We start from the raw sequence: 26,211 nt of genomic DNA on the forward strand, positions 1-26,211 counted from the left end.
TCCACGACGTTCTGAGAGTGGCCTCGTGGAGAAGAGGCCTGGCCGGTGCTGCAGGCGGTTCCGGCCCCCTGGGATGTCAGGACGAGAGCCACGCGTGAGGTGCCCTCCTCAGAGCCCCCATGCCCATCGCCTAGACAGCGAGGCTGGTGAGCCAGGGCGTGGGTGTGGGTGTGGGCGTGGCCGTCTCGCCGGATGCCACGGCCCCACCACAGGCCCCCAGCCCAGCTGCCCTGAGGAGTGGGAGGAGCAGGTCACTGGGAGCAAGGTGGTGCCGGTGGTCGTGAGCTTTGGCACTGCCACTTTATTTATTTATTTATTAATAGGTTCATTTATTTGAAAGGCGGAGTTGGAGGGAGGGGGGAGGGGTTATATGGGCACAGCCGGTGGAGTCAGTCAAGAAGCCTGTCAGTTGGGCACGTTGGCTGGACCTTGTCTGCCATATAGTCCTTGAGCCCACGCTCAGGGAAGCTGGCTGTAGCCGCCCTGGAGCCAGGAGGCTGCTTCCGGGTCTCCCACGTGGGTGCAGGGGCCCAAGGACCTGGGCCATCTTCTACTGCTCTTCCAGGCCATAGCAGAGAGCTGGATTGGAAGTGGAGCAGCCAGGTCTTAAACCAGCACCCATGGGATGCAGGCTCTGCAGGCTGGGGCTTTAGCCCGCTGCGCCGGCCCTGCAACATGTATTTCTACGTGTGAACCTGTGTGTGTGTGTGTGTGTGTGTGTGTATCCCCTGCGATTCTGTGTGTCTCTCCTTGGCTGCTTACCGTGCGGCTGTTGTTGAGATAATGCAGGGCAGCGCATTGGAAACCACGCTGCCCTCCCTGGGGCGGGCCAGGGCCTGCTCCCGTGGCTTCTTTCTCTCTGTTTTCTTCCCGTGTGCCGTGGAGGCTCCTGGTACCCGCTCCTGCCCTCCTCGCACAGCCGTGTCTGTCGCCAGTGATTTCGTGTCTGTGTCAGGCTTCCCAGCTGCCGAGTGAGGTTGGGCATTGTTTTGGGTGCTCGCCATCATTTTGGGTGGATCCAGTTCTCCTGCTACTGTTTGGCGGTACTGGGAGACACAGGCAGGTTGAGTCACTTGCCAAAGAGCTCACAGGAGGCAGGTGAGCCTCGGCCAGGTGGGTCTAGCCCGGAAGCCCACGCTCTGACCCACGTACGCTGCAGAGAGGAAGTAGAAAGCTTTGGGGATCTGCAGGGGATTTTCCAGGTGCCTCCCAGGGCTGTCACTGGGGCCTCGCTGGTCGTTGGCATCTGCCCGCCCACGTGGCTCCCTTCTCTCCCCGTGTCCAGCCCCGCCCGGCTGCAGGCGGAGCAGTTGCTGGCTTGTGGGGCAGGTGCATGGCCCAGTCGCTGGCTTGTGGGGCAGGTGCATGGCCTAGTCGCTGGCTTGTGGGGCAGGTGCATGGCTGTGGGCTTCTGTGGACAGCTCCCAAGCCTGCCTGGGTGTGAGAGGGACCTGGGGGAGGCATGAGCTGCCCACATGTGGCTCGGAGACGTCTGTGTGCTCTGAGCGGGCTGGCTCCGAGTGTAGACCGTGATGATCGTGCCTGCGTTGGGATGGGCACGGGACCTGCTTGATGGCCCTTGGACTGAACTGGTCTCACCATGAGAGGGATGTGGCTGTGACCCAGCAGGGTCACTACCAGCGACTTTGGGGGGCTGCTCCTTGCCTTTGAGGGCTTCTACAGATGTACATGAGATGTGTGCGTGTGTGAAGTGCTCCCTGGTGTAGTCCTGACGGCACGTGGCTCTGGTCTCTCTGAGGAGTTGATTCCGGGGGAGGAGACGCGCTCACCTGGTGCTGAGTTCAAAAGATACAAGCTGCGTGCAGGGCTTGGCCCTGGGCAGCTTCCCCTGCCTGGGGCCCCGGGGCCTCCTTCCTTGCAGTCTGCCCAGCACGCCCTGCCCCGAGCTGTGCGGCCGTCTGCAAAGGACTTGGCGGAACGCCCCGGCACGGTACGTGGCCAGCACGTGGCCAGGGTGTCGCGGTGTGACCTTGTGACCTCTCCCCTGGAAAGCAAGGCCGGGCTGAGCTCTCGTGTCGTGTATTTGACCACACAGAAGCTCGGGTTCGTGTCGAACGAGTGCTCCTCCCTGTGGGACAGTGACGATGGAAGCGGCACGGCTGTCCCGGTGACGCCGTTGTTGGAACCTGAATGGGGCGGACGCCTCCCCAGCGAGGGTTCCCCTGACTCTGCTGAGCGGCACGGACTGGTCCGCCGGCTCCCGCCTGCCGTGTGGCAGACACATCCGTCCGTCTGTCCGTCTCTCCGCCATCAGAGGGTGATACACTGAGGATAGAACCGAGCCGCCCACGAGCTGTCGTGTGTCCTGGCCAGAATGTGGCAGTAAAAGTGGGGAGTAGAATTCTGACTTTTTTAAAAAAAATTTATTTAAGATTTTATTGATTTATTTGGAGGTAGAGTTACAGAGAGCAGAGAGAGAGAGAGAGGTCTTCCATCTGCTCGTTCACTCCCCAAATGGTCACAATGGCCTCAGCTGGGCTGATCTGAAGCCAGGAGCCAGGAGCTTCTTCTGGGTGTCCCATGCAAGTGCAGGGTGGGCCATCTTCTTCTGCTTTCCCGGGCCATAGCAGAGAGCTGGGTCGGAAGTGGAGCAGCCGGGACTCGAACCTGCACCCACATGGGATGCCAGCACTGCAGGCAGCAGCTTTGCCTGCTATGCTACTGCGCCGGCCCCCACATCTTATCTTGTGTTTGTTTGGAAGGCAGAGTGACAGGGAGGCTCAGACAGAGAGATCTTCTATCTGCTGGTTCACTCCCCAAATACCCACAACAGTCAGGGCCAAAGCCAGAGGCCAGGAACTCCATCCTGGTCTCCATGTGGGTGCCAGGAACTCAAGCCCTCGAGCCGTCGCTCGCTGCTCCCCAGGCACATCAACAGGAAGCTGGGCCAGGTGGTGGAGCAGCCGGGGCTGGAGTCAACCACCCCAGCGTGGAGGTGGGTGCCTTTAGCCATGGTGCACCAGCTGTGCCATGTGTCCCCCTCCCTTACCTTGTGTTTGTTCCACAAGTGCTGAGTGGGCTTCTGCCACGTGCTGGGTGCTGTGCTCGGTACTCCCCACTCAGTTTGGTCCCCGCATCCCTTGGCAGGCAGCTCGTCACAAACCCAGGTTCCCGGGCCGCACCGCAGCCTGCAGAGTCAGGATCTGCATTGAACTCAGTCCCAGGTGGCCTCTGTGCGCCGGGGAGCGTGAGGTGCGTTTTTCCAGGACAGGAGTCCTCAAACGGTGCAGCCAAGTGCTGCCGGCCACCTGCTTTTCCCAACAGAGTGTGATTGGCTCACCGCCACACGCAGGGCTTCTGTGGCACTCCAGGGAGGCGGGCTCTCGCCAGGGGCCATGGCCGGCAGCGCCGGAAGTTTGGCTGCGGTCTGGTCCTTTCTGGGACAGGGTGCTGATGGCACGAGGAGGTGGGGGACTGAGCAGGTGGACAGCGGCTCTGATTTCAGGGGGCTGGCAGACGCAGAACAAACATCAGTCCTGGCTCTCTGGGGCGGCCGGAGACAGCAGTGAGAAGAGAGAATGGCACGGGAGGTGACTGTAGCGTGGCCAGAATGCCTTTTGCAGAAGACCTTCCTGAGGAGGCAACGTTTAAACAGAATTTGGAGTGCAGGGAGCGAGTAAGCTGTGTCGCCATCCTGGGGGAGGTGTCACAGCAGAGGGAACGGCGTGTGCTAAGGCCCTGAGGCAGTGCCGAGGGAGGAGCCAGCTGGATCTGACTGAGGAGTTAGGGGGCGACAATGACGTGGTTTCTCATATGAGCTTTGCTGTGGCCTTTTAGCGCCCTTTGAAAGACTGGGGAGTGGAGGCAGAGAACCCTAACTCACAGCCCAGGGAGCTCTTCTGGGTGTCGGTCGGTATGGTGGCACGGGCTGTGCACTGCGTGCAGGCGCTGTACATGCCAGGGCTTCATCCACAGGTGCGTGTTTACTGAGACAGTGCTCTGACGTGCACCTGCTGGGGCGCCGGGCCAGCAGGCAGCAGTGGCCACGGTGCACAGCTCTCCAGCAGAGAACAAGGTCCCGCCCCGCGGTGTCTTTACCTAGGGCCTTGGTGGTGCATGCCGGGGCCTGGCTTCTCTGCTCCTTCACGTCCCCTGCCTGGCCCCGAGCGCAGGGGTGCAGCGGTGAGGCGGGGCGGGGGTGCTGCTGCCAGGCCTGGAGCCCCTGCTCCCCGCTGCTCGCTCCGGCCCGCCCTCCCTGACGTGACCGCTGTGCGTCCCCAGCCCACGGGCTGCTCTCTGAGCTGTGTCCCTCCCAGCTCCACGCCTCCAGGGCTCTGAGCGTCAGGACAGAACAGGTGTCACCTGCGGAGGGGCCCTGGGCTCTGTGCTGCTTGCTCCAGCGTCTCTTTCCTAACTTGCGGCTGCAGGGTCGTTCTCTTCAGGGACCAGAAGCTGGCGGCCCCTTTCCCCCCAACCCCTGTTCCCCCCCCCCCCCGCCCCCTCCCCTGAGCTGGGAAGCCCGGGCCAGGAGGGCTGGAAGAGGACTTAGCGAGTGGCATGACCGCGCCGACGCTGGGTCGGTTCCCCACGACTGCGTGCCTGCCAGGGCTCCCGCAAGCCGAACGTGTCTCGCCCAGCGCCATCCTGCGGCCTCGGTGGGCGCCGTCAGTATCAGTTGGCCAGGTCGAGGCTCGGCTCAGCGGGGTGGTGTGTGTTACGGAGATTGCCACAGGGGTGGCTGCTGGGCCAGGCGGTGACGGCGTGGGTTAAGGTGCCCGGGTCCGCCGTCCGCATACCTGAGTTCCAGCCCCGGCTCTGCTTGAGGCCCAGGCTCCTGCTAACGCCGACCACGGCAGCCCGCAGGCGAGGGCTCCAGGGGCTGGACCCCTCTGCTCCCACGGGAGACCCAGCGTGCGCTCCAGCTCCGGCCGGTCCAGACATCGTGGGCATTGGGAGAGTAACCAGTAGATGGGAGCGCTCGCGCTCGCTCTCGTGCGCTCTCGTGCGCGCGCTCTCTCTCTCTCTCATCATTGCCTTTTGACAATGCTGGAGGAAGCTGGATGCAACCACATTATGTCCAATGTCATAAAAATTCCCAGTGATCTACGAAAACTACAGAGTACGAAGTTGCTGCAGGGAGTAAACCAGCAGAGCCACAGCCCGAGCGCCCGAGTGGGGGTCGAGGACGCGCTGTTGACCGAGCGTGTGGGACCGTGTCCAGCCTCACTCCGCCAGCGGGGTCCTGCGTCCCACAGTGGCCAGTCAGACCCCGAGCAGGGGGCGGGAGGTGGGGCCACAGCTGACTCCTCCCTGTCTCCCCCACGCCCCCTTCCCTCCGCCTCGGCCACGCTCTGTGCCTTCCCCGTCACCGTAGGCGTCCCGCACAGGCCCTCGCTGCTGTGCCAGCGAGGCGAGGGGCTCGGGCGGCTCCGGGCCCAACGTTTTTTACCCCCTGCCCTCTGGCAGCTGCAGCCTTCAGCTGCTTTTCTGCCTCCACTTACACCCTTCGTCCAATCTGTCGCACATGTAGCTCACCCACACCACCGCCTTGCTCTGACCGCTCCGGGGTCTCCCCTGACGCTGTGTGCACATCTGCCTGTGACCTGTGAGGCCCTGACCGTCGTGTGCCTCTGTACACCCCCCTTCCCCACCGCCCCGCCAACATTCTGTGTAGCCCCTGCCTCAGGGCCTTTGCACTCACTACTCAGGTCCCTGGCTAACCACGTGGCTCTTTTCCCCGCCTCACTCAAGGGTCAGCTCAGTTGTCACCTCCTCTAAGACGCTTCCCCTGATGTCTATGAAAAGAGCCGCCCCTCCCCTGCCGCCCTCTGGCCCTCTCCTTGTGGCACAGCCTCAGGCCACCTCCTTCCTTCCTTCTCTGCTGCCTGCCCACCTGTTTGTGCACCCCGTGCCCCCATCCGCTCATCATCTCTGTCGGCGTGCGGTCCCCAGCCCCGAATGCGGTGCCTGTCACACAGTAGGCACGTTGCTGTGTACACAGCCCCCCGCCTGTCCCTTGGGGGAGTCAGTGAGCCGGCCGCCTCTGGGGGCCCAGGGGATGGATGTACTGTGGCGGGTGGCTCCTTGGTGGCTTTCCCGTGTCGGGGGAGGCGGAGGGAGGAAGTGACAGTGGTTCCGAGGCCCCGGTTCAGTGCACCAGAACCTCACGTCCGTGGCCTGCAGGACCCGGGCTGCCCTGGGGCGCACGGAAGCCGTGACTTGGTGGAAGGGGCGCAAGTTAGTTTTCTAATGATTCAGAAGAAGGGGCAAAAAAAAAAAACTCTTATTTTTCACTTTCCTTTTTTAATCGAGAAGCAGGCTGTGGGTGTTCCCCTGTGGTTTGCAGTCAAAGAGAGCCTTGTTGCTGAGCTCCGGGCTCCCCGGGGGCTTGAGCCTTGCGTGTGTCCAACTTTAACCTTGAACCGAGCCTTTCAGGGCTGCGCTGGGCCCGGGGGTCCTGGGCGCGCCTGCGAACAAGGCAGCAGGCTTGTCGATTGTGTGCAGAGCGTGCCTCCCCCGTGGGGGTGGCGCCCCATGGCCTTCCTGCACCCGCCACCTCCTCCCAGCTGCCCCTGCAGGAGCCCAGGGAGTGCTTGCCCAGCACCAGGGGAGGGGGCTAAGCCGTGAGGTGCAGGGAGGGGCTTTCGTGCCTGTGAGGGATCTCCACCAAGTGGTCTGAGGGGGGCAGGAAAGGTAGCAGAATCTTGTGCAGAAATGGGATGATCTTTGCACGTGGCCCGCGTGTGTCTCCAGGGGAGCTCTGTGTCTCGTGCACTCCCAGCGCCCTGGCTCTCACTTGCGTTTTCTTACCGTGTTTCTATTCTGCAGGGGGGGTGGGCAGTCTGGCCTCGGCGCTCCTTGGCTTTGGGTCCCGGCTTGCGCCTGGGGAGCCAGGAGTGTGGGGGCACAGCCTTGGCGATTGCCCTGTTGCGGGAAGTGTGAGTGGCAGGTGCCGTGACTCGGTGGGGGGACCTGGGCGTGAGTCCTGACTTGCGACAGTCCCCGAGGGCTGGATGGACTTGGCATGTCTCGGTGGGGAGCATGTCTCGGTGGGGAGGTGGGGGGGTGCTTGTCATCCACTCTTGAGTCCTGCAAAACCCTGGTGAGTGGCTGAGCGCAGTGTGGGTTCTCACGCCCGGGCACCCTGGGATTCCGGTTCCACCAGCGCATGGCCGGCTGCGTGCCCGGCTGGGAGGAGAAATGCAGACGGCCCCTGGCTCCTGGGGGCTCTCGGTCTGCACGGAGTCGGGTGTAGCAGGGGCTGAGGTCCCAGGGGGCAGGGAGGCCGATGGCCTGGGTGTGAATCCTGCCTCTGCCGCTCACTGTGTGCCACTGGGCAGGTCACTTGACCCCCCTGTGCTGGTACAGTGGTCAGGGAGCGGAGGTTGACCACAGATCCCTAAGCAGAGGCCGGGCCGGATGTCTCCAGCATGTGTGATCGATTCTTCCCCGTTACAGAGACGACAGCTGCAGCAGGAGGGAGTCCAGCTGCTCACTCCGCCCCTGGGAATCCCGGCAGCTCCCTGGGGGAGGTGACGTTTGAGTGGGCGCTGCAGGATGTGGAGGGGAAAACGTCCCCAGCTTCAGGAAGTGGGTGGGGGCTGTGCAGAGGTCAGAGAACACAGAGGGAGAGCTCGGCGCCGTCCACACCGGGTTTTCCACAGCAGTGGGCGTGGTCACCAGTGTTTCCAAACGAGAAGGTGTCTCATTGAATTCTGAGCTGCTGTCAACCATGGGGAGAGCTGGCCACCCTGGCCCCGCTTCCCGCATGGCCCCAGCCGGGCAGCCTTTCCCTTAGGCCAGGCCTGGCTCCCCAGGCTCACCCAGGCCCACCCAGGCCCCATGTGCTCATCCTCATCCGTCACCTGGCCCCTGCGGGACCTGCTGGAGGCTCGAGGCTGGGGTTTGGAACCTGCTTTGGGAACACTTGGGAAAATGAGCCCCGAGCCTGCTGACTCTCGGTCCAAGTGCAAGTGCTTTTATTGATTTTAATATGGAAAAGATGCTTCCAAGGGCGAAGTCCGACCCCTGCCCATGCTGTCGCCTGCGTTTGTGTCAAGTGAGAGGAGTTGTGACTCGTGCCGGACTCCCCCGTGCAGGGGCCTGGGCTGCTGCTCCTGCTCTCAAACACTGGGAGTGATGGACTTGAACGCCACATTTACGACAGCGAGCAAGGCCGTGTGCCCTGGTCCCTGCAAACTCCAGGCTCCCCAAGCACAGACCCGTCTGCATGCTGCCCGGCTGCAGAGGGAACCCGGGTTGGAGTCCCTATGAGCCAGGTCCCCACCGAGGGAGGAGCTGGGCGGCGTTGACGGAGTGGTGTGACTCCGCCCCCTTTGAGTTCTGGCAAACCTGCATCCCCCCCCCCCCCAGCTGGCTCTTGCGGTCACACTGGGCCCCTGCTGGGGGCGCCAGGCCGGGCGGGTGACTGTGTGTCCGCCGCAAGCCGTGCAGACCTTGTCCCCAGTGTGGAGGGCTCACAGGAGACGGGCACTACCCTGTGGGGTCGAGGGCAGGATGGCCTGTGGGTCTCCTGGTGGCACTGGTCTTTCCTGGCTCCCGCAAGACTTGCAAGCGGAAGCCCAGAGGTGGCGCTGGGCCAGGCTGATTCTTAGCAGTTCCAGTGTCCCTCCTGGCACAAGCCTCACTCCCCTTTCTGTCCGCCTGCTCCTGCTGGCCCATCTGGCTTCTCAGCCTGGCCCTCGTGCCGGGGGAGGTGAGATGACGGGGCGGGGGCCTCGAGGACCGGTGGCTGCTGTGCCCACCCCGTCACGCGCCACAGGTTGTTAGCTTAGGGTTCAGGCTAAAGCCGTGTTCAATGCCCGGCCAGGGCAGGCTGCTGCTCTAAGAGCTCAGGAATGGGAGTAGCAGCAGGGGCGAAGGCCCTGGGGCCACCACACAAAGGCAGGCAGAGGGAGCGGTGAGTGGTGAGCGAGCCGCCGCTGCTGGTGCCCGCTTCGCCGTTGAAAGGAAGCTTTTTAAACCGAGAGGAAACCGGAACCGGTGTAGTGGGAAAGCAGTGGCAGGGAAGCCGCTGGCCTTGCGTTTGGTTTCTAGCTGTGTCCGGCCCGAGCGGGGCACTAGGGGCAGCTCCCTCGGCCGCTCCGGGTCAGCCCTCCTGGGCAGTGTTTGCTGGCACCGCCTCTCCTGGCCCAGGTCTGGGGGGCTGGTGCTTCCGCAAAGTGACTAAGTACTCCTCCCCAGTCCTCGGGGCTCTGAGGGACCGGCAGTTGGGCCTTGACCTTGGGTTGCCGACCCCCCACCCTGAACCGCTGGGCTCCACAGCTTAGGGACCTCTTCTGGTTTCCTGATGGTGACAGCCTGGCCCAGATGGTTTCGGTGACTCTGCAGAAGCCACTTGGCTTGCCGTGCCCCGCCTGGCTGGCTCGCGGTCGCATGCATCCGTCTGGGACTCTGCTCCCAAGCTGTGAACTGCAGCGCTCAGCCGGGTGGGGGTGGGGGCCCAGGGGGGACATGAAAGGAGCGGCTCGGCCTCGAGGGGGGTCGGCGGCCACTCCCTTGGAGGCAGTTGAAAGACGAGCTCCGGCTGTATCACGCCCCTTGACAGGAGCCACTTCCTCCCTGCTCTCGCGTGAGCCTTCAACCTCCGCCAAGTGGCCTGGCGCGGAGCCGCGGCCGCCTCCTGCCCGTCCATCCGTCCCACCGAGGCGCTGGCGGGGCGCCCGTGGCTGGTGTGAGCGGGCCTGGGTGGGCGGGCGCCGCCCCCTCGGCCCCGTACTTCGGCTGGAAGGGGGAAGTGCAGAGAGACGCTTGGGCTTGCTTCGTGTCCTTGGGGCTGCCAGGTTTTGTTGTTTGTTTTCCCACTTTTCAGCGTGAGGATGATGGATGCCTGTGGCGTTGCCAGCGCCCACCACACGTCATGCCACACGCACGCATGCACACGCACGCCCGTCCAGGCTGCACGCTCCTCTGGCTGTCCTCTGGAAGCCAGGCTCCTGCAGGGTCTTCGGGCCCCGGGCAGCGGGCGTGCGGGGATGTCTGTGGCCCTGCCAGCAGGTGCAGCAGGCAGCGGCAGCAGCAGCAGTGTGGCCGCAGCACCATCTGCATTCCCTTGCACGGGGAGCGGGGCTGGGGCCGTGCGTGTGTGGGGGGAGTGCGTGGGAGACCGAGTGGAGAGCTTGGGCAGACAGATGTGCACAGAGACCCGGGTCCATGCAGGGGTGCGGGCTGCTGAGAGCAGACTGTCGAGTCTTGACACGTCCTGGGTTTTGCTACAGTCTGTGCTGCTGGGTTATTGGCGCTCCCCGTCTGCGTTGGGTGGAGCGGTGGGTCACACCGCAGGCCACAGCACTTCTGTCCCCAGCGCTGTGTGCGGGGGCCTTGGTGGGTGTGTTCCCCACCCCTGGGCCTGGCAGACCCCGTGGAGCAAGCTTCCCCTTGAGATCTGCAGGCCCCACCCCTGCACCCCTGTACACACACAGGGCAAGGGTGGCGGAGAGGCTGTGGCACGGCTGCCCTGGGGGATGCTGCTCTCAGTTTCAGGAAACTGTGTCACATCTTCATGTAATGCTTGATTTTTTAAAAAAAATATTTATTTATTTGAAAGAGTCACACACAAAGAGAAGGAGAGGCAGAGAGAGAGAGAGAGACAGAGAGAGAGGTCTTCCATCTGCTGGTTCACTCCCCAAATGGCTGCAATGGCCAGAGCTGAGCCTATCAGAAGCCAGGAGCCAGGAGCTTCTTCCAGGTCTCCCACATGGGTGCAGGGTCCCAAGGACTTGGGCCACCTTCTACAGCTTTCCCAGGCCATGGCAGAGAGCTGGATCGGAAGTGGAGCAGCCGGGACTTGAACCGGCACCCATGTGAGATGCCGGCACTGGCCCCATGTTGCTTGATTTTTAAAAAATCATTTGGGCCTGGCCTTGTGGCCCACTGTGTTAGGCTGCTGCATGGGTTGCAGCATCCCATATCACAGTCCCAGTTCCAGTCCCAGCTGCTCCAGTTCCAGTCCGGCTCCCTGCTAATGCTCTGGGAAGCAGCAGAAGACGGCCCAAGTCCTGGGCCCCTGCACCTGCCTGGGAGACCAGGATGGAGCTCTTGGCTCCCCCTCCTCCCCCTCCCCCATCTCTTCCTCCCGCCCCTTTTTCCTTCTCCTTCTGTTGTTCTGCCTTTCAAATAATTAAATGGAATCTTAAAAAATAAAAGTTATTTGAAAAAGGAGAGCGAGAGCGAGAGAGAGAGAGAGAGCGAGCCCTTCCATTAGTTCCCTCTGCAAATGCCTTGAGCAGCCACCGCAGCCAGGAGTCAGGAGCTCCATCAGGTCTCCCACACGGTGCCAGGAGCCCAGCTGCTTGGGCCATCAGCTGCTGCCTCGGAGGGTGGGGTATGAGCAGGAGCCCCGAGCCCCGAGCCCAGGCTGGGACACAGACCCAGGCACGCAGGAGTGGGCGTCGGGCTTGGAACTGCCCGCCACGCGCCCGCCCTGAGACTTTGCCGAATTCTCCGAACACGGGGTCGCCGCCTGGGTCTCTGGGTCTCTCTCTTCGTGCAGGCCTGTGCGGTTTGCTGGGCACCTGTGTGGGCGCTGATCTGGGTGTTTTCTTAACCCGTCCACCTTGGGGGCGGCGGCTTCCCACCCCGGGGCTCCCCCCACCCCACCCCACGTCTGCTCCCCCTCGGCCTCCCTGGGGACAGGGCCATGGGTGAATTCCATGTGACTCCATCTGCGTCTCCCACGTTTGCGGTGGCCATAGTGGCACCTTTGTGTTCTGGTGTTTCTGCACGCCCCTGGGGTCCCCCGGTCATCCTGTTCCCCTGTGTGGCCAGTTAGAAAGCTGCTTTTATGATAGGTCTCTCCAAGTAAAGGTGCAAAGTACGTTATAAAGAGAAAGGTGCAGTGGGGACTCGCCGGCGGGGCAGGAGAGCTGCTGAGATTTGGGGGCGCTGTTGGGGCTGTTTGGGGGTGGTGCACAAGGCGGTGTGACCTTGAACCGGTTGCCTAAGCTCCGGGTGCCTCCCCCGGGGGCGGGGGACAGCGGTGCTCAGAGCAGCACCCGGTCCCGGGCAGACTGCGGGGCACTGCCGGTGCGTGATCGCGCCCCTGCCGCACACGTGTCCCCTAGCGCGGCTCCTTGGGCACACAGGCAGCTCTCAACAAATATTTGTTGACTCGAATTTAAGGTTTGTACGGGAGCTGCCAGGCCTGGCACCTCTGACGCAGGAAACAGCAGTTCGGGAACCAGACAGAAAGTAAGCAGAGTTTTATTTCTAGCGTGCGCTCGCCATCCCCGCGCGGCAGCCTGGGAGCAGCTGCGGGGTGTGAGAGGCCAGAGGCGGCGGACGGCCCGGGTGTGGCCGCGGGGCTGTCTCTGAGCGCCCACCCGCGCCTCTGACCTTGCGTCCAGGGCAGCTGTTGTCACACTCCCTCTCCCTTCCGGCTTCTCCCAGACGCGGTTCTCCCTGAAGCCTCTGGGAAGCAGAGAGTTTGTCTGAGCTGTGGCTCCCTGACCCGGCTGTCTCATGGCCCCCAAGGTGCAGAGGCCCCGGCACCTGAGGTTACAGCCGTGGGCCTTTCTGATGAGCTAAGTTGCATCTGACAGAAACCCCAAAATAATAGTTGCTCATGCACCCAAGAGGTTTTACCTTCTGGAGAGAGCAGACGGGAGTGCTGTGACGTCAGCCGGAATCCGGGCTCCTTCCCAGTTCCTGTTCTGCTGGGGTCCTCTCATGGTCCAACATGGTTGCTGGGGCTGCAGCTCTCACACCTGCATTCCACACGGTGGAATCCCAAAGCGGAAGGGATACAGGGCAAAGGGAGCCTGCTTCCCGGCTCGGCCTGCTCCCCTCAGGAACACCTCCTGCAACTCCGTAGATTTCTGCTTAGGTCTCCTTGGCCAAACTTAGTAACGTGGCTGTTTGCTTTACTTTTTTAGTAAAGGGTTATTTAGTTATATGGCAGGCAGAGTTAGAGAGAGAGAGAGAGAGAGCAAGGTCTTACATCTTCTAGTTCACTCCCCAAATGGTCGCAATGGCTGGGGCTGGGCCAGACCAAAGCCAGGAGCCTACAACTCCATCTGGGTCTCCCACGTGGGTGCAGGGGCCCAAGCACTGGGCTGTCCTCTGCTGCTTCCCCAGGCACATTAGCAGGGAGCTGGATCAGAAGTGGAGCAGCCAGGATGTGAACAGGAGCCCATGTGGGATGCTGGCGTCTCGTGGGATGCTGGCGTCGCAGGTGATGGCTTAGCCCAAAGCCAAGAGCCTGGAACTCAGTTCAGGTCTCCCACGTGGGTAGCAGGCACCCAGATACCACTGCCGCTTGCCCGGGCACATGAGCAGGAAGCTGCATCGGAAGTGGAGCGGCTGGGACTTGAACCAGGCGCTCCCGAGATGGGACGCGGGTGTCCCAGGTGGTGGTGTAGGCTGCTGCACACAGCACCTGCCCCTGAAATGCATCTGATTTCCCATGGCCTGTGGTCCAGAGGCGGGCATTAAATCTGTCCTGGTGACAGGGCGAAGGGAGAGTTGAGGGGGTGCCCCGCCGTGGCCCCCCGGGACCCCAGCAATCCTCTGTTGAGTGCCTGTACCCCAACGCAGAACGCCAGCCCTCCCTCCAGCCAGCCCCGTGTGTCTCACTGCCCAGAGCGCCGTGGCCAGCACACAGTAGGTGCTTTATCTAGAGTCAAAGAGCAAGGGAACCTGCCCTTGTGTTCCTCGTCTTTAAAGCCCCGTGGGCACCCTTAGCCTTCAGAACTTTCTGGAAAGAACGGGTTCCAGGGAGCTGCAGAGGCGGTGCCGGGGCCTCAGAGCTTTCCGGCAAGTTGTTTTCTTATAACAAAGGTGAGGTGCGCTCAGCGTAGAGTGCTGAGAAGGTGCAGACTGCCCGTCACTTCTGGGGTCCGTCGGGGGTCCTCTCCAGGGTGAGTTCATTTACGTTGATTTTCAAGTGATTTTAAGGAGCCAGAGAGGCGAGAACCTGGGCAGGAGCCTCACAGCTAGAAGAGCAAGTGCAAAGGCCCCGAGGCAGGTGGGCTCAGCTCCTGACGATGACGGGGCGTGAGTGTGACTGCAGTGGCCAAGGCGAGCCACGCTGGAGACAAGCCGAGAGAGAGGAGGGAATCAGGTGCCCTGGGACTGGGCAGGGCCCAGGCTTTGACTTGGTTCTCTGTGCACCAGAAAGCCACCACCAGTCCGTTTATGTGTGGGAGAGATGGGATCTGATTCTTGAAACTTTTAGGGTGGGCGGAGAGATCAGTGAGGGGTGGGTGGAGAGATCAGTGAGGGGTGGGTGCAGCCGGCCAGGTGGGAGGTGCTGAGGGGTGGGCTCTGAGGAGCTGCTGGGAGCCCATCACGTGATGGGACGAGGGCCGGGTCCCTGCACACAGAGGCTCACGTGGTGTCCCAGTGGCTCTCCCCGCTGTGGGGACGGCTAGCCCCTGGACTGGGCTGGGTGACAGCGGGGGTACTGGGAGACATCCCACAATGCACAGGGAGAACGCAGCCCCCATGCCAGCCATCAACCTGTGGTGACAGAGGCGAGGCTGAGGACTCCTGACTTCTGGTCTCTTCCCCCATGCCTTACACTGTCTGCGATGGTTTCCATGTGTCCCCCAGTACTCACGCTGCACACGGAATACCCAGTGCAAAAGTGGTGAGGTTTTTATTATTATTATTTATTTATTTGAAAGGCAGAGTGGCAGAGAGAGAGAGTGAACAAGCGAGCAAGAGAGAGATACCTTCCATTCATTGGCTCACTCCTCAAATGCCTGTAGTAGCCAGGGCTGGGCTAGGCAGAAGCCAGGAGTCAGGAACTCCATCCGGGTCTCCCGCATGGGTGCAGGGGCCCAGGGACTCGGGTCAGAAGCAGAGGAGCCGGGAGTGGAACCAGTGTCCTGCTGCGGGATGCCACAGTGCAGGCAGCTGAGCCACAAGGTTGCCCTGGCATCCACGGTGAGAACTGTCCCTTTCAGAGGTGATTAGATCTGGGGGCTGGTCATTACTGTGGGAGGGGGCTCCTGGGAACAGGCTGAAGTTGGCCTCTCCTCCCGCCCCTCCATGGATGTGCGGATGGGCTGCCCAGAGGAGGTGCCCCGACTGGACCGTGGGCTTCCCGGCTGCAGAGCGGTGAGCACGCTGCCCGCCCTCTGTTCCTAGGCCCAGCAGCAGGTATTGGGTCCGAGCGGCGCAGGGGGCAGAGTCACTCTGGCCTAGGGCAGCGCTGATGAGGCTGCGGGGCAGCTGGGCGGTGTCCCCCGAGGGCCGCCCTGCTGAGTGGACGCGGAGTTCGGGAGCTGCCTCGGCGCGGCGTGAGTCAGGCTGGCTGGGCCGCGAGCTCCGTGTTTGTGGAAGCCGGGCCGGCCGCGTCCGCACAAGAACGGGCTCCTTGTTCCCGCGTGCTGCCGTCTGCAGCTCTCCCAGGGCCCCGGCCCGCCCCAGGTCAGGACGCGGGCCGTCCCAGCGCCGGCTGGCCGTGCTCAGAGCCCCGGAGTCGGGCAGAGAGCCCTGCAAAATCCCCCACTTTGAAACCAAAGAAATTGGATCTTAAATCCCAAAATAGTGTGCGGAAAGGTCCGCGCCGCGTCTGCCTTCTCCCGTTTCCCACCTCGTGGCAAAAGTGACTCAGAATTTTTGGTCTGGGTCCAGAGAGACCTGTGCAGCCTTCGGGCTGGGCTGGGGGCTGGGGCGGGGACGTGGCGGGAACCGCCAGCCTCTCCTGGTGCTGGATGACAGCCCCGGCGTCCTTGGGGCCTCCGGCAGGCTGCAGTGCTGGGTACCCTCGGGGCACACGATCCTGTGAGGTCTCTGTAAGCCCCTTGGCTCCCCAGTTGCTCTCTCCTGGGAGTTCCGTCCTCTCCCCTTCCCCATCTCCCTGAGCTGGGGGAGACTGGACGCATGGTAATGTTTGTGCTCCCCTGCCCGGCCAGCGCCCTGAGCGAGAGACCCCCGGAGAAGGGCTTGCAGAGGACACCTTTGCCCTGCGCCCTCGGCGACTGGTCTCCGGGAGAACCCTGGAGCCGCGGGGGGTGGGTGTCACTGGTGCCTCACTTCTCCCTTGTCATCTCCACACGGCTGCCAAGTCGCCATACTCTCGACTCAGTCCCGGGATGCTCAACTTTTTTCCAGCCCTGTTGGCCGGGGCTCACTGGTCCCTTTCACGGGAGACACATTCCTGCAGCCTGGCTCGGACGGCGGCGAGCGCGGCCAGCGACTGCAGGCCCAGGGCTCCCCCAGACATGAACAAGCCTCCTTTCTCGGGGGCTGGGGATGAGTCACGGCGATATGTTGACCCTGTCGGAACCTGAGACTCCCCGTTTGTTTAGTCGGCAAATGTTTATTGAACATCTCCTGTCCGCCAGCCGCTGTGGAAGGTACTGGAGCACCGTGACGACCGCACTTCCGTTCCAGGGGTGGGGGAAAAGTGCGTCAGTGACGAGGCCGTACCCTGACCAGGAGGGTCGCCGAGTGGGGCTGGAGGGCTCTGCTTCAGCCAGGACACCCGGAGAAGGCCCTACATTTAGACCAGGACCGTGGGAGGACTCTGGGAGGAATATTCTAGCCCATGGGAACAGCACGTGCAAAGGTCCTGAGGTCAGGATAAACTTGGCTTTTTTTTTTTTTTTTTTTTGTAAAGATTTTATTTATTTGGGAGATAGAGTTACAGACAGATGGAGGGAAAGACAGAGAGAGAGGTCTTCCATCCACTGGTTCACTCCCCAAATGGCCACAATGGCTGGGGCTAGGCAGGCTGAAGCCAGGAGCCAGGAGCTTCTTCCAGGTCTCCCAGGTGGGTGCCGGGGTCCAAGCACTTGGGCCATCCTCTGCTGCTTTCCCAGATGCATTAACAGGGATGGGAAGTGGAGCAATCGGGTCTGAACTGCTGCCTGTGTGGGATGCCGGCACTGCAGGTGGAGGCTTAGCCTGCTACACCACAGCGCCGGCCTCGCTAGGATGTCTTGGCCGTGCCTTGTGCCATCTCTGTGCCAAGAGAGTGCAAGAGAAGACTTGAGAGCGCTCCTGTGGCTTCTTCAGAACGAAGCGAGACAAAGGCGGCCCAGCCAAAGGCTGACGGGGAGGAGGCGTGCGTGCCGCCGGCCGGGACTTCCTGCCTCCTGTCCCGAGTGACTCAGCCATGCCTGCCCGGGCCCCAGCAGCTGGTGCTCTGGCCGGGTTGTCCAGAGGCTGAAGCCGGAGAGCAGAGAAAGTCGCTGGCTCCGGCCCCGAGGGAAGGGGGTCAGATGACCTTGTTTCCTTCCTCCAGGTCCTCTGGGGAGCTGTGGTTGGGTGCCGGGGGTGCCGCGTCGGGTCCTGAACCCCACTGGCTGCGGGGCCGTGCCCAGGGCTTCCTCGGGGTTTCCAGCACGGCCATGGTAATTGGAAACAAATTTAGCCTGTTTGGGACATCGGGCCTCTCCGGAGCGTGTGCTTGCTGTGCGGTAGATGCGTCTGCTTTTAATTCCCAGGGATGTGAGGGATGGAGAATGACTCGATTCCTAATTTAGAATGCCGAGAGGAACGGACTGGTGGTGTTTTCAAGTTTGTGCAAAATGCTTCATTTTCATTCTCTTTCGACGGTTCCCCGCGTGATTGCAAACCGTGCCCCTCGCCGTGCACAGCTCTCGCTGGGGCTCTCCGGCTGGAGCTCAGGCGCCTCCGGCCGGCGGCGTCCCATTGCCAATGGCAAAGCGGATCCACGCGCCCCTTTTCCTCGCGCCCTGGAGTGCGTCCCCTCTGCTGGGAACAGGGCAGCCTGGTTGCCATGTGTCTGACCAGGCGAGTCCTGCCCAGGCCCAGCGAGACTGCCCTGTGGCACAGTGGTCACTGCTGGCCCAGGTGGCTTGGGTGGCGTCGCAGCTCTCAGGGGTAAGGGGTGGGTCTGCAGAGAAAAAAGCCACTCACCCTCCTGGGGTGCTCACACCGCGTGCATGTGCGTGGGGTTCTCGCGCAGTGAACAAGGCAGGTGCATTGCTGTGCCCGGCGCCCCTGTCCCTGTGAGGGAGACAGAGAAGCATCCACTGCGCCGTGTGCTGGACGACAGGTGGATGGCGCAGGGGGCGTGCAGGGTGGGAAGCTGCGGGTGCCGCCCTGGGTGGAGCGGTCCGGGCCGGGCTCTCTCTCCCTGACAGGGGTCCCCAGAGGACAGGTTTGCGTGAAGACAGGGACGAGCTCTGTGGCCTAGAGGGGTGTGGAGGGGGCACCTCACCTGGCACGTGCCTCGCTCCTGTGAGGACGCTGGAGACATTGAGGAAGGAAGGCAGGATGGGAGGGAGAGAGACTTAGGGTCTTCTTGGTCAGGTTAAGGACTTTGGCGTCTTGGGCTGAGCAAGGTGGGGGTTGGGATGGCGGTGTGAGCAGAGGAGCAGCTGGAGTGGGGAGGGGGCCGGAGGCAGAGCCCCTGTGATGAGGCAGGCGGGTGGAATGATGGAAGATTCGATGGGCGCATGCGGGGGATCCAGTGTTGGGGCGGCAGAGGGGGCCATCAAGAATTAGGGTTTCTGCTGGCGTTGTCAACACTGGCATTGGGCGATGTGTGAGATGGCAGATGGTGGGCGGGCTCGGCCTGATGTGTGTGTGTGTGTGTGTGTGAGGGGTGGGACTGGGGTCAGGGTGCAGGTACCTGCTGTGACTTTTGTCCCCAAGAAGGCCAAGTCTGAGATGTGTGTGCATGTGTGTACATGCGTGCGTGAACCCACCTTCTCCCCACGTGCCACGTGGCCAGCGGGAATGACCATGAAAGAGTTCCCCGGGGACTTTTCTCTTCTTTGAGGGTGAGACTAATTTCCTAATATTCTAAATTCAACAGAAAAATTACTTAACATGGTCCGAGTTTGATTTTGGGAAAATTCGAGAGTTTGCCTGGCACGTTGCCACCAGAAAATCAGTCCCACATCGCGGACCCAGGCGCGGCTGAGAGGACAGGCGTCCCCGCTTACGATGGTTCCTCTCGCGGCTCTCCCGCCTCGCGATGGCGCTCAGTCGAAACTGCCCGACCACTTTTGACTTCGTTAAGTCCCCGAAACGATGGGCTGTCCCTGAGTCTGATTTAATCACTCCAAGGTCAACACATGTCAAAACCTCGCCTGCTGTACTCCGTAAGGAGAGGGAGCTGAGCCGGCCGGGACACCTCTCCCCAGGGCGGCCGTTGCTCACGGGGCTCCGCTGGACGGGGTGCCGCGTCAGGCTGCAGCGTGCGGCCCAGCTCCGTGCGCACACCGTGTGGGCGCCTCTGCGTGGTGCCCCCTAGAGATGCCCCGGGACCTCGTCCACTGTCTAGGCAACACAGTGGCTCTGTTGGCCACAGGAAGCAGAGCCTCCTGCGTATGCCCGGGACTCGAACTGGTGGCCATATTGGATGCCGGCGCTGCAGGCGATGGCTTTACCCCCTGTGCTACAGCAGCAGCCCTAATAAACCTTTAAGAAGCAGCAGAGCGGAGGAAATTCAGTGTCCTCTGACCCACAATGACAAAGGTGCTTCTCTCTGCCGCACCGCACCCCTTCCTGGCATTGCCTGGGGAGAGGAAGGGGCGAGGTGGTCCAGGTGCTCCGACGGTGAGCGCAGCCAGTGCAACCAGGGACTGCCCTTGAACTCAAAGGGCTGTTCCGGACTTTCCTGGAGGGTTTTTCTCTTACGGAGCAGCCGTTTTGGTTTGTTTTGGTTGCTTTCCTCTTTTCCTTTCTCTCCCCACCTCGTCCACCCTCCCCCGCAGCCACGGCTCTTAGAGTCCAGCACACGCGAGGTTTGCTCTGAGCACCTGTCGTGGTCGGAGGGCAGCTGTGAGTCCAGCAGACCCTGCGGCGTGGGGAGGGTGTGGATCCGGGGGTGGGCGTGGAGCCTGAGAGTCAGGGTCCCCGTCCTTGCTGGGTCCCGGGTGGGGTAAGTTGCCTGGGTTTTGCAGCCCTCAGTTTGCTCATCTGTATAGTGGGAGTAAGAGGAGGCCCCTCCTGCGTAGAATTGTTGTGATGTGTTCCTGCAGCACTTGGCAGGAGGGAGGCCTGCGCTTTTGCTGCTGCGGGGTCGTTGACTGAAGAAGTGTTCACTGAGCACGGCGCACGTGGCTCCCACTGTCGGGGAGTTTGTGTTTGCTTGGGAGAGGCACTGATCAGAGAAGCAGTTACATAGCAAGGAGGTGTCCGATGGCGATGGGTCAGTTGTCCTGGAGGTGTGCTCGTAAAAGCTTAGCCTCCAGAGGGGGAAGCCGATTTCTGTGGTGTAAATATTCCCACCACGGCTGGCAGTGGTCATGGCAGAGGGACCAAAGTGTCAGCTGGCTCGTAAGACGCCTGAGTGTTTAGCAGCTGGTCCTCGCAAGGCTGAGACGCAGGGCGGGCAAAGAATGCACTCAGGGAAAACCATGAAGGTCGGAAAAGTACATATACTCCTGAGAGTCTTGCAGACAGAGACGACGATTTGTGCAAAGGGCCTGAGATCAGAAGAGCTTGGTGTGTTCTGGGAACAGAAGGGCCGCTGGTGTGGGCCTGAGCTTCGCAGGGCGGAGAGAGGAGCAGGCGGGGGCAGGGCTCCTAGGCCACGGCCCCAAGTGCAGATTTTATTCCGAGGCTCCCGGAAGCCTTTGGAGGGTTGAGCAAGGGAGTTAGTTCCAGATCTGGTTTGCATGGTCGCGAGGTGGCTGAGCTGCCCTGTGAAAGACCGGGAAGCTGATGGGTGCGGCCGTGAGAGGAGATGGAAGCTCAGACCATGCGTCCAGGGAGAGGCCAGCAGGGGCGGGGTTCAGGTGGAGCTCTGGGGGTGTGATCGGCCTTCTCTGCTCGTGTTCCCTGGCTGGTAGCCAGGCGTCTGCCCCACTTGCCGTTTCTGCCCGGCTCTCGGGGAGAAGGACGCAGCTCGGGCATGGGCTTGCTCTGTCCCCTGCCTGCTCTGCCTCTCCGTGCTCCGTGAACCTGTGCTCTCCACCTCCTCCTGCTCCATCCAGGAGAGGAGATGTGGGTCCAAATGCAAAGCAGAAACAGCACCAAGAAAATCCCTTTCTCCTTTGATTCTTGTCACTGACAGCGGGGCGGCTCTGACTTGGGTTCCTACCTTTGCCCAAGGCTGTCTCCTGGGTGTGTATCAGAAACTTAGGCAAATGCCGTGGGTGTCAGCCTGGCAGATGGCGAAACTGTGAACGCCCGCCCCACTGCCGGCCTCTCTCTCTGCGGGGTTTCTAGAGGGGGACACGGGACTCCATCGCCCCAGACCAGCCTTGTCCCGTGGAAGGCTCTGCGATGATGGACAGGCGCTGCTGCTCATGGTAGCCCCTGCAACATGTGGCTAACACGGCTGGGAAGTGGTGTTTTCAATTCTCTTGGTCTAAGGAGTGCAGTCGTGTGTCTGGTAGCTCCTGTGTCAGATCCAGCGTGGCAGGAGAGCCCGCTGGGGTCGAGCTGCAGAGTTGGGGGAGATCTTGGTGAGTTTTTAGCGGTTACGACTCCCCTCTGTCAGCAGAGAGAAGGTGGAGGCAGTGGAGAGGGGACATGAATTGCAGTGATGAGACAGGAACCAATCATCAAATCTCAGCGAAGCATCCTTTTGTCTTTTGTTATATAAATGAGTATTTTTATTTTTTAAGTTTCAAAAATTAATGAATATCTCTCATCCACTGGTTTACTCCCCAAATGTGACAGCATCCAGGGCTGGGCCAGGCCAAAGGCAGGAGCCAGGAACTCCATCCTGGTTTCCCATATGGGTGCAGGGATCTGAGTCCTGGGGCCATCAGGCCTGCTGCCTCTGAGCTGCAGTAGCAGGAAGCTGGATCAGAAGCAGAGGCGGGACCTGCTCCCAGGCACTTTGATATGGGCTGTGGGCATCTCAGATAGTGGTTTTACCTGTTGGACCAAAATACCCACCTATAAATGTGTATTTTTTTAATAGAATTTATTTACTTGAGAGGTAAGTTATAAGCAGAGGGTGAGAGACAAAAAGATCTTCTATCTCCTGGTTTACCCCCAAAATGGCTGCAATGGCCAGAGCTGAGCCGATCCAGAGCCAGGAGCTTCTTCCAGGTCTCTCACATGGGTGCAGGGTCCCAAGCACTTGGGCCATCTTCCACTGCTTTTCCAGGCCATAGCAGAGGGTGGATCAGGAGTGGAGCAGCTGGGACACGAACATGTGCCCCTTTGGGATGCCAGTGCCACAGGCAGAGGCTTAGCCCACTGCTCCCTAAATGTGTATTCTCAGTCCCAGTATTAAATCCCCCATGGGTTGCAAACTCACAGTGCTCTTTGACCACCTTCTCAATCTGGAGCTGCTCCTCCATCCCTAGAGGCGATCCTTCTGTCATCAGTTTGGAGCGCATCCTTCCACACCTTTTCCTATTGCATATACGTGTGCATCAGTGGATGGACGGAAAGCATTCTGCATTGTTTATAACTTGCCTCATGCTGCATGTAGTTTCCTACACAGTGCTGTTCTCTGTTCTAGATCATTCCGGGCCAGTTCATAGACCTCTACCTTAAAATGGGTGCCCATCTGATGGGTGAGAACTGCTGTTTCATAGCTGTGTAATTTAAAATTTTTCTGTTTAGAAGTCAAACTGAACATCTTTCCTGTAGTGGCGATCTGTGATTTTTCTCTCAACTGCCTGTTCAAATATCTTGCCCATTTTTCTGTTGGATGGCTTTATGAATTCATTCAGCAAACAATATCCTCGAATGACCACCACCTGCCAGGCATCAGTCCAGTGCGGGAGACTGTGTGTCCAGTGAAGCAGACAAGCGCCCCTACCTTCTAAGAGGGGACAGTTTAGTTGTGAGGGAGACCCGGTATGATCTCAGGAGAGCACTGGGCCTGGAGGCTCCACCTCGAGCGGGGTGACCGGGCCTCTGTCTGCCCCTCACTCACCTGGAGGCGATTGTCTCGGTTCGTCTTTCACCTGTTGAGATGTGGCCCACGTTTTCCTCCGGTCTTCGGTTGTCTTGACTTAAATGGTGATCTTTTTTTTTTTTTTTAATTTTAAACTCAAACTTTCTTCGTCGGCTGATTGTCCTTTAAGAAGTGAAAGTTCTTTGTTCCTCTCACCCCGGGCAGCCGTTGCTGAGGTCTGAGTTTGTTCTTTCCGTCCTGGCTGGTGCCCACCCTCATCACTTCCAGTTCTTTCTCCATGAGTGCTGTTCTGACCTACTGCATTCCTTCCCACGGCTGCTGAATAACCTGTTTTCAGCAGGGATCATGTAACTTACCAGGGCAGTCCCTCTGGCCGGCCATCACGGCCTCCTCTGAACAGTGTGGCGGCCGTGCCCTGGCTGCTGCCCGCACGCGGCGTGTGTGTCGCCCTGCGTGTGCGCCACTCTGCTGTCTTGTCCCCGCAGCTGCACGGCTACATGGAGAACAAGCCCCTGGGGCTGCAGATCTTCATCGGGACGGCCGACGAGCGCATTCTCAAGCCGCACGCCTTCTACCAGGTGCACCGGATCACGGGGAAAACCGTCACCACCACCAGCTACGAGAAGATCGTGGGCAACACCAAAGTCCTGGAGATCCCGCTGGAGCCCAAGAACAACATGAGGGCCACGTAAGGGCCGGGGATGGCGCTGGGGAGGGAAGTCCGGGCGCCCGGCGGCGGCTCTGGTCTGTGAGTGCCCGCGGTGATCTCTGCTTTAGAGCTTTCTGTTCCCCGTTGGCTACCTCACTTCCCAGATGGCTGCAGCAGCTGGGGTTGGGCCACGCTGAAGCCAGGAGCTTCTTCCAGGTCTCCCACATGGGTGCAGGGCCCAAGCACTGTGCCGTCTTCTACTGCTTTCCCAGGCCACAGCAGAGAGCTGGACCAGAAGTGGAACAGCCGGGACTCGAACCAGCACCCATGTGGGATGCCAGCGCTGCAGGCGATGACTTTACCCCCTGTGCCACAGCACTGGCCCCTGTTTAGAAAGTTTTATATGAAAATATTTTCAATCAATGCTGAAGAAAAAACAAAAATTGTTGAATTCTGTTGCTTCGAATTCCATTACATTAAAAAAAATTGCACTTGACCTAGAGAAATTATTAACTATGCAGAATGGCCATGCTCAGAAAGCTAATATGGTTATGGCTAACATTTAGAAAACACTGCACACACATTCTGGGGTTAAAAAGCCTTTTTATGAAAAAATAAAGCCAAACACAACAGGAAAATGCGAGAATCCTACACAGAACTCCTGAACCGCGTCCGTGTGCATTGCGGGTGTCCCTGGCTTCCATCTCTGCTTCGTCACTCTCGGCTTGTTCCTGGGCCGCCAAGACCCGGCGGCTGGCCTTGGCCCCTTTTGTTTTAAACCCCAGCATGCGCTTCCTGCTCACCCGGAGGTTTCTCACCCAGCCAGGGTCCCTTACCCAAGCCGGGGACTTCCTGTAGAAGCGCTGCCCTCCGCCGCCGTGCAGTCCACCAGCTGCACACTGGGTGTTTTCAGATGCTTTAGAGAGTAGAGGAGTTGGGACGAGAAGCCTCCCCAGAGAGGCACCTTCCCCCTGGGGAACCTCTCTGGTTGCTTTGGAAGGCGGTTTTACGCCACCTCGGCGTACTGCGGTGTCCCCCTGTGGCCGCCAGCTGCCCAAGCTGGGTCTGTGGCGGATCGATCCTGCTCATTTAGGGGGTCCCTTATAAACGGGGCTGTCCATCTCCCGCAGCATCGACTGTGCGGGGATCCTGAAACTCCGCAACGCCGACATCGAGCTGCGCAAGGGTGAGACGGACATCGGCAGGAAGAACACGCGGGTGAGGCTCGTGTTCCGGGTGCACATCCCCGAGGCCAGCGGCAGGATCGTCTCCTTGCAGACGGCGTCCAACCCCATCGAGTGCTGTAAGTCGGGTGCTGGGCTGGGTCCTCTTGTGCGAAGCATCCCGTCCGTGAGCTCCCACGCTGGGGGGAACAGGGCGCCCAGGGTGGCCGGCGAGTGTCCGCGCCGTCCCCCCCCCCCCCAGGGTATAATCTGGCCCAAGGGCCACGTAAGGGTTTTCTCTGCTTCTGTTGCCTTGTGGAGGGTTTTGTGGCCTTACAGGAAGTTTTAAAAATCATACAGCTAGCGAGTAGCCCACAGCTTTGTCGAGAAGATTTGCAACGTTTATAAATGTGGTGCTCCTCTTGGAGCTTTGAGTCTGCGAGTCGCTGTGCAAAGCGCTCCGTGTGCAGGAGCTCGTTAATATTCACAGCGGCTCCTGACAGTGCTGGTGTCACTGTGCCCACTTTACAGATGAAGAGGGAGTAAGTGGTGTCCATGACCAGGAGCGAGAGGGCAGGTGTCTGAGCCTTGGCTGAGTTGATGGCTCTTGCAGCTGTGCCACGCCCCACCCTCGGTTTGCTAGGCTCAGGGCTCGGGCGCTGTGCCGGCTGCTGGGGGTCTGCAGAGGAGTGCGACTCCTCTCCACGCTCGCCAGCTTCCGGTCTGGCAAGTAAAGGGCTGGAAGGTTGCAGCGGCTTTTCAGGATCCGGGAGGGAGTGGCCGAGACAGGCCCTTCGGGAAGGTTCTGCGAGAAGCCTGGCTCAATCCCACCAGGTTTCAGAATAGCCACAGCCTTGCGTTCACACCTCGGCGCCTCTTGCAGCAGTTTTGTTCTTAGTTTCTGTAATTCGAAGTGACGAGGCTTACTGTCTGCTCAGTGGTTGAAAGCGTAGAAGTTAAAAAGCATACAGGAGAAAAACGTTAACGTTGTTCTAGAAACAAAAACTGTTTGTTACTTTGGAGTTCTCTTTCCTAAGAATGTTTTGTGCTGTTATGTTCCAGGTTAAAACTGATGGTTCAGAATTTTTTTTTTCTGTTTTTACTGGACATTTTACTGTAACTGTCACAAAGTCAGCTTCCTGCAGAGGTGACAGGAAGGAGAGAAGGGGGCTGGGTGTAGTTCGAGGAGGGGAGGACACATCCCCCACCTACCCTGCTGTCTGTGACTGCTCCAGGAGAGAAGAGGTAGCAGGGCCCTCGCGGGTTGGACGCCCGCAGGGCGGCTGGGTGCACCCTTCTCTGGGTCTCGCCTGGTCTTTGGAAACAAGCTGAGGGGCTCTGCCAGTGAGGCTGCAGGGCAGGCTGAGCTGGTGCCTGTGTGTGCTCTCGGGAGCCTGCATGCCTCTCCCACTGCTCTCCCCAAATGCCCACGGCTGGCTCCTTTATAAGCCGAAGAGGTTTGTTGAGCTCACAGTTGTAGAGCCTGAAAGCCTAAGATTGGACAGCCCCATTCGTTCGGCCTCTGGTGAGGGCCCTGGGCTGCAGCCTAGCAGGTGCATCCCGGCAGGAGGTGGCGGAGTAGGACGGCAATCCAGAGAGATTCAGGCTCCAGGCTGGTGCTGTCTGCTGACTGCCTGTCGCTGGCACTGGCTCACTCCGTGAGC

General features: G+C 60.5%; 1 protein-coding gene across 5 annotated transcripts in view; it reads left to right on the forward strand.

Annotated features, from left to right (window-relative positions):
- Window positions 1–26,211, forward strand: part of NFATC2 (nuclear factor of activated T cells 2) — a 138,279-nt gene that overhangs the window by 48,700 nt on the left and 63,368 nt on the right. For all 5 annotated transcript variants that reach the window (XM_008250420.5, XM_008250423.5, XM_051832680.3 and 2 more), the window contains exons 4-5: window positions 23,221–23,423; window positions 24,515–24,687. In XM_008250420.5, coding sequence (XP_008248642.1) covers window positions 23,221–23,423; window positions 24,515–24,687 — 376 coding nt within the window. The remainder of the gene's footprint in view (window positions 1–23,220; window positions 23,424–24,514; window positions 24,688–26,211) is intronic.

The sequence above is a fragment of the Oryctolagus cuniculus genome, chromosome 11 (genome assembly GCF_051225735.1).
Source record: "Oryctolagus cuniculus isolate XC-2025 breed Fujian yellow rabbit chromosome 11, ASM5122573v1, whole genome shotgun sequence".
Lineage (NCBI taxonomy): Eukaryota > Metazoa > Chordata > Mammalia > Lagomorpha > Leporidae > Oryctolagus > Oryctolagus cuniculus.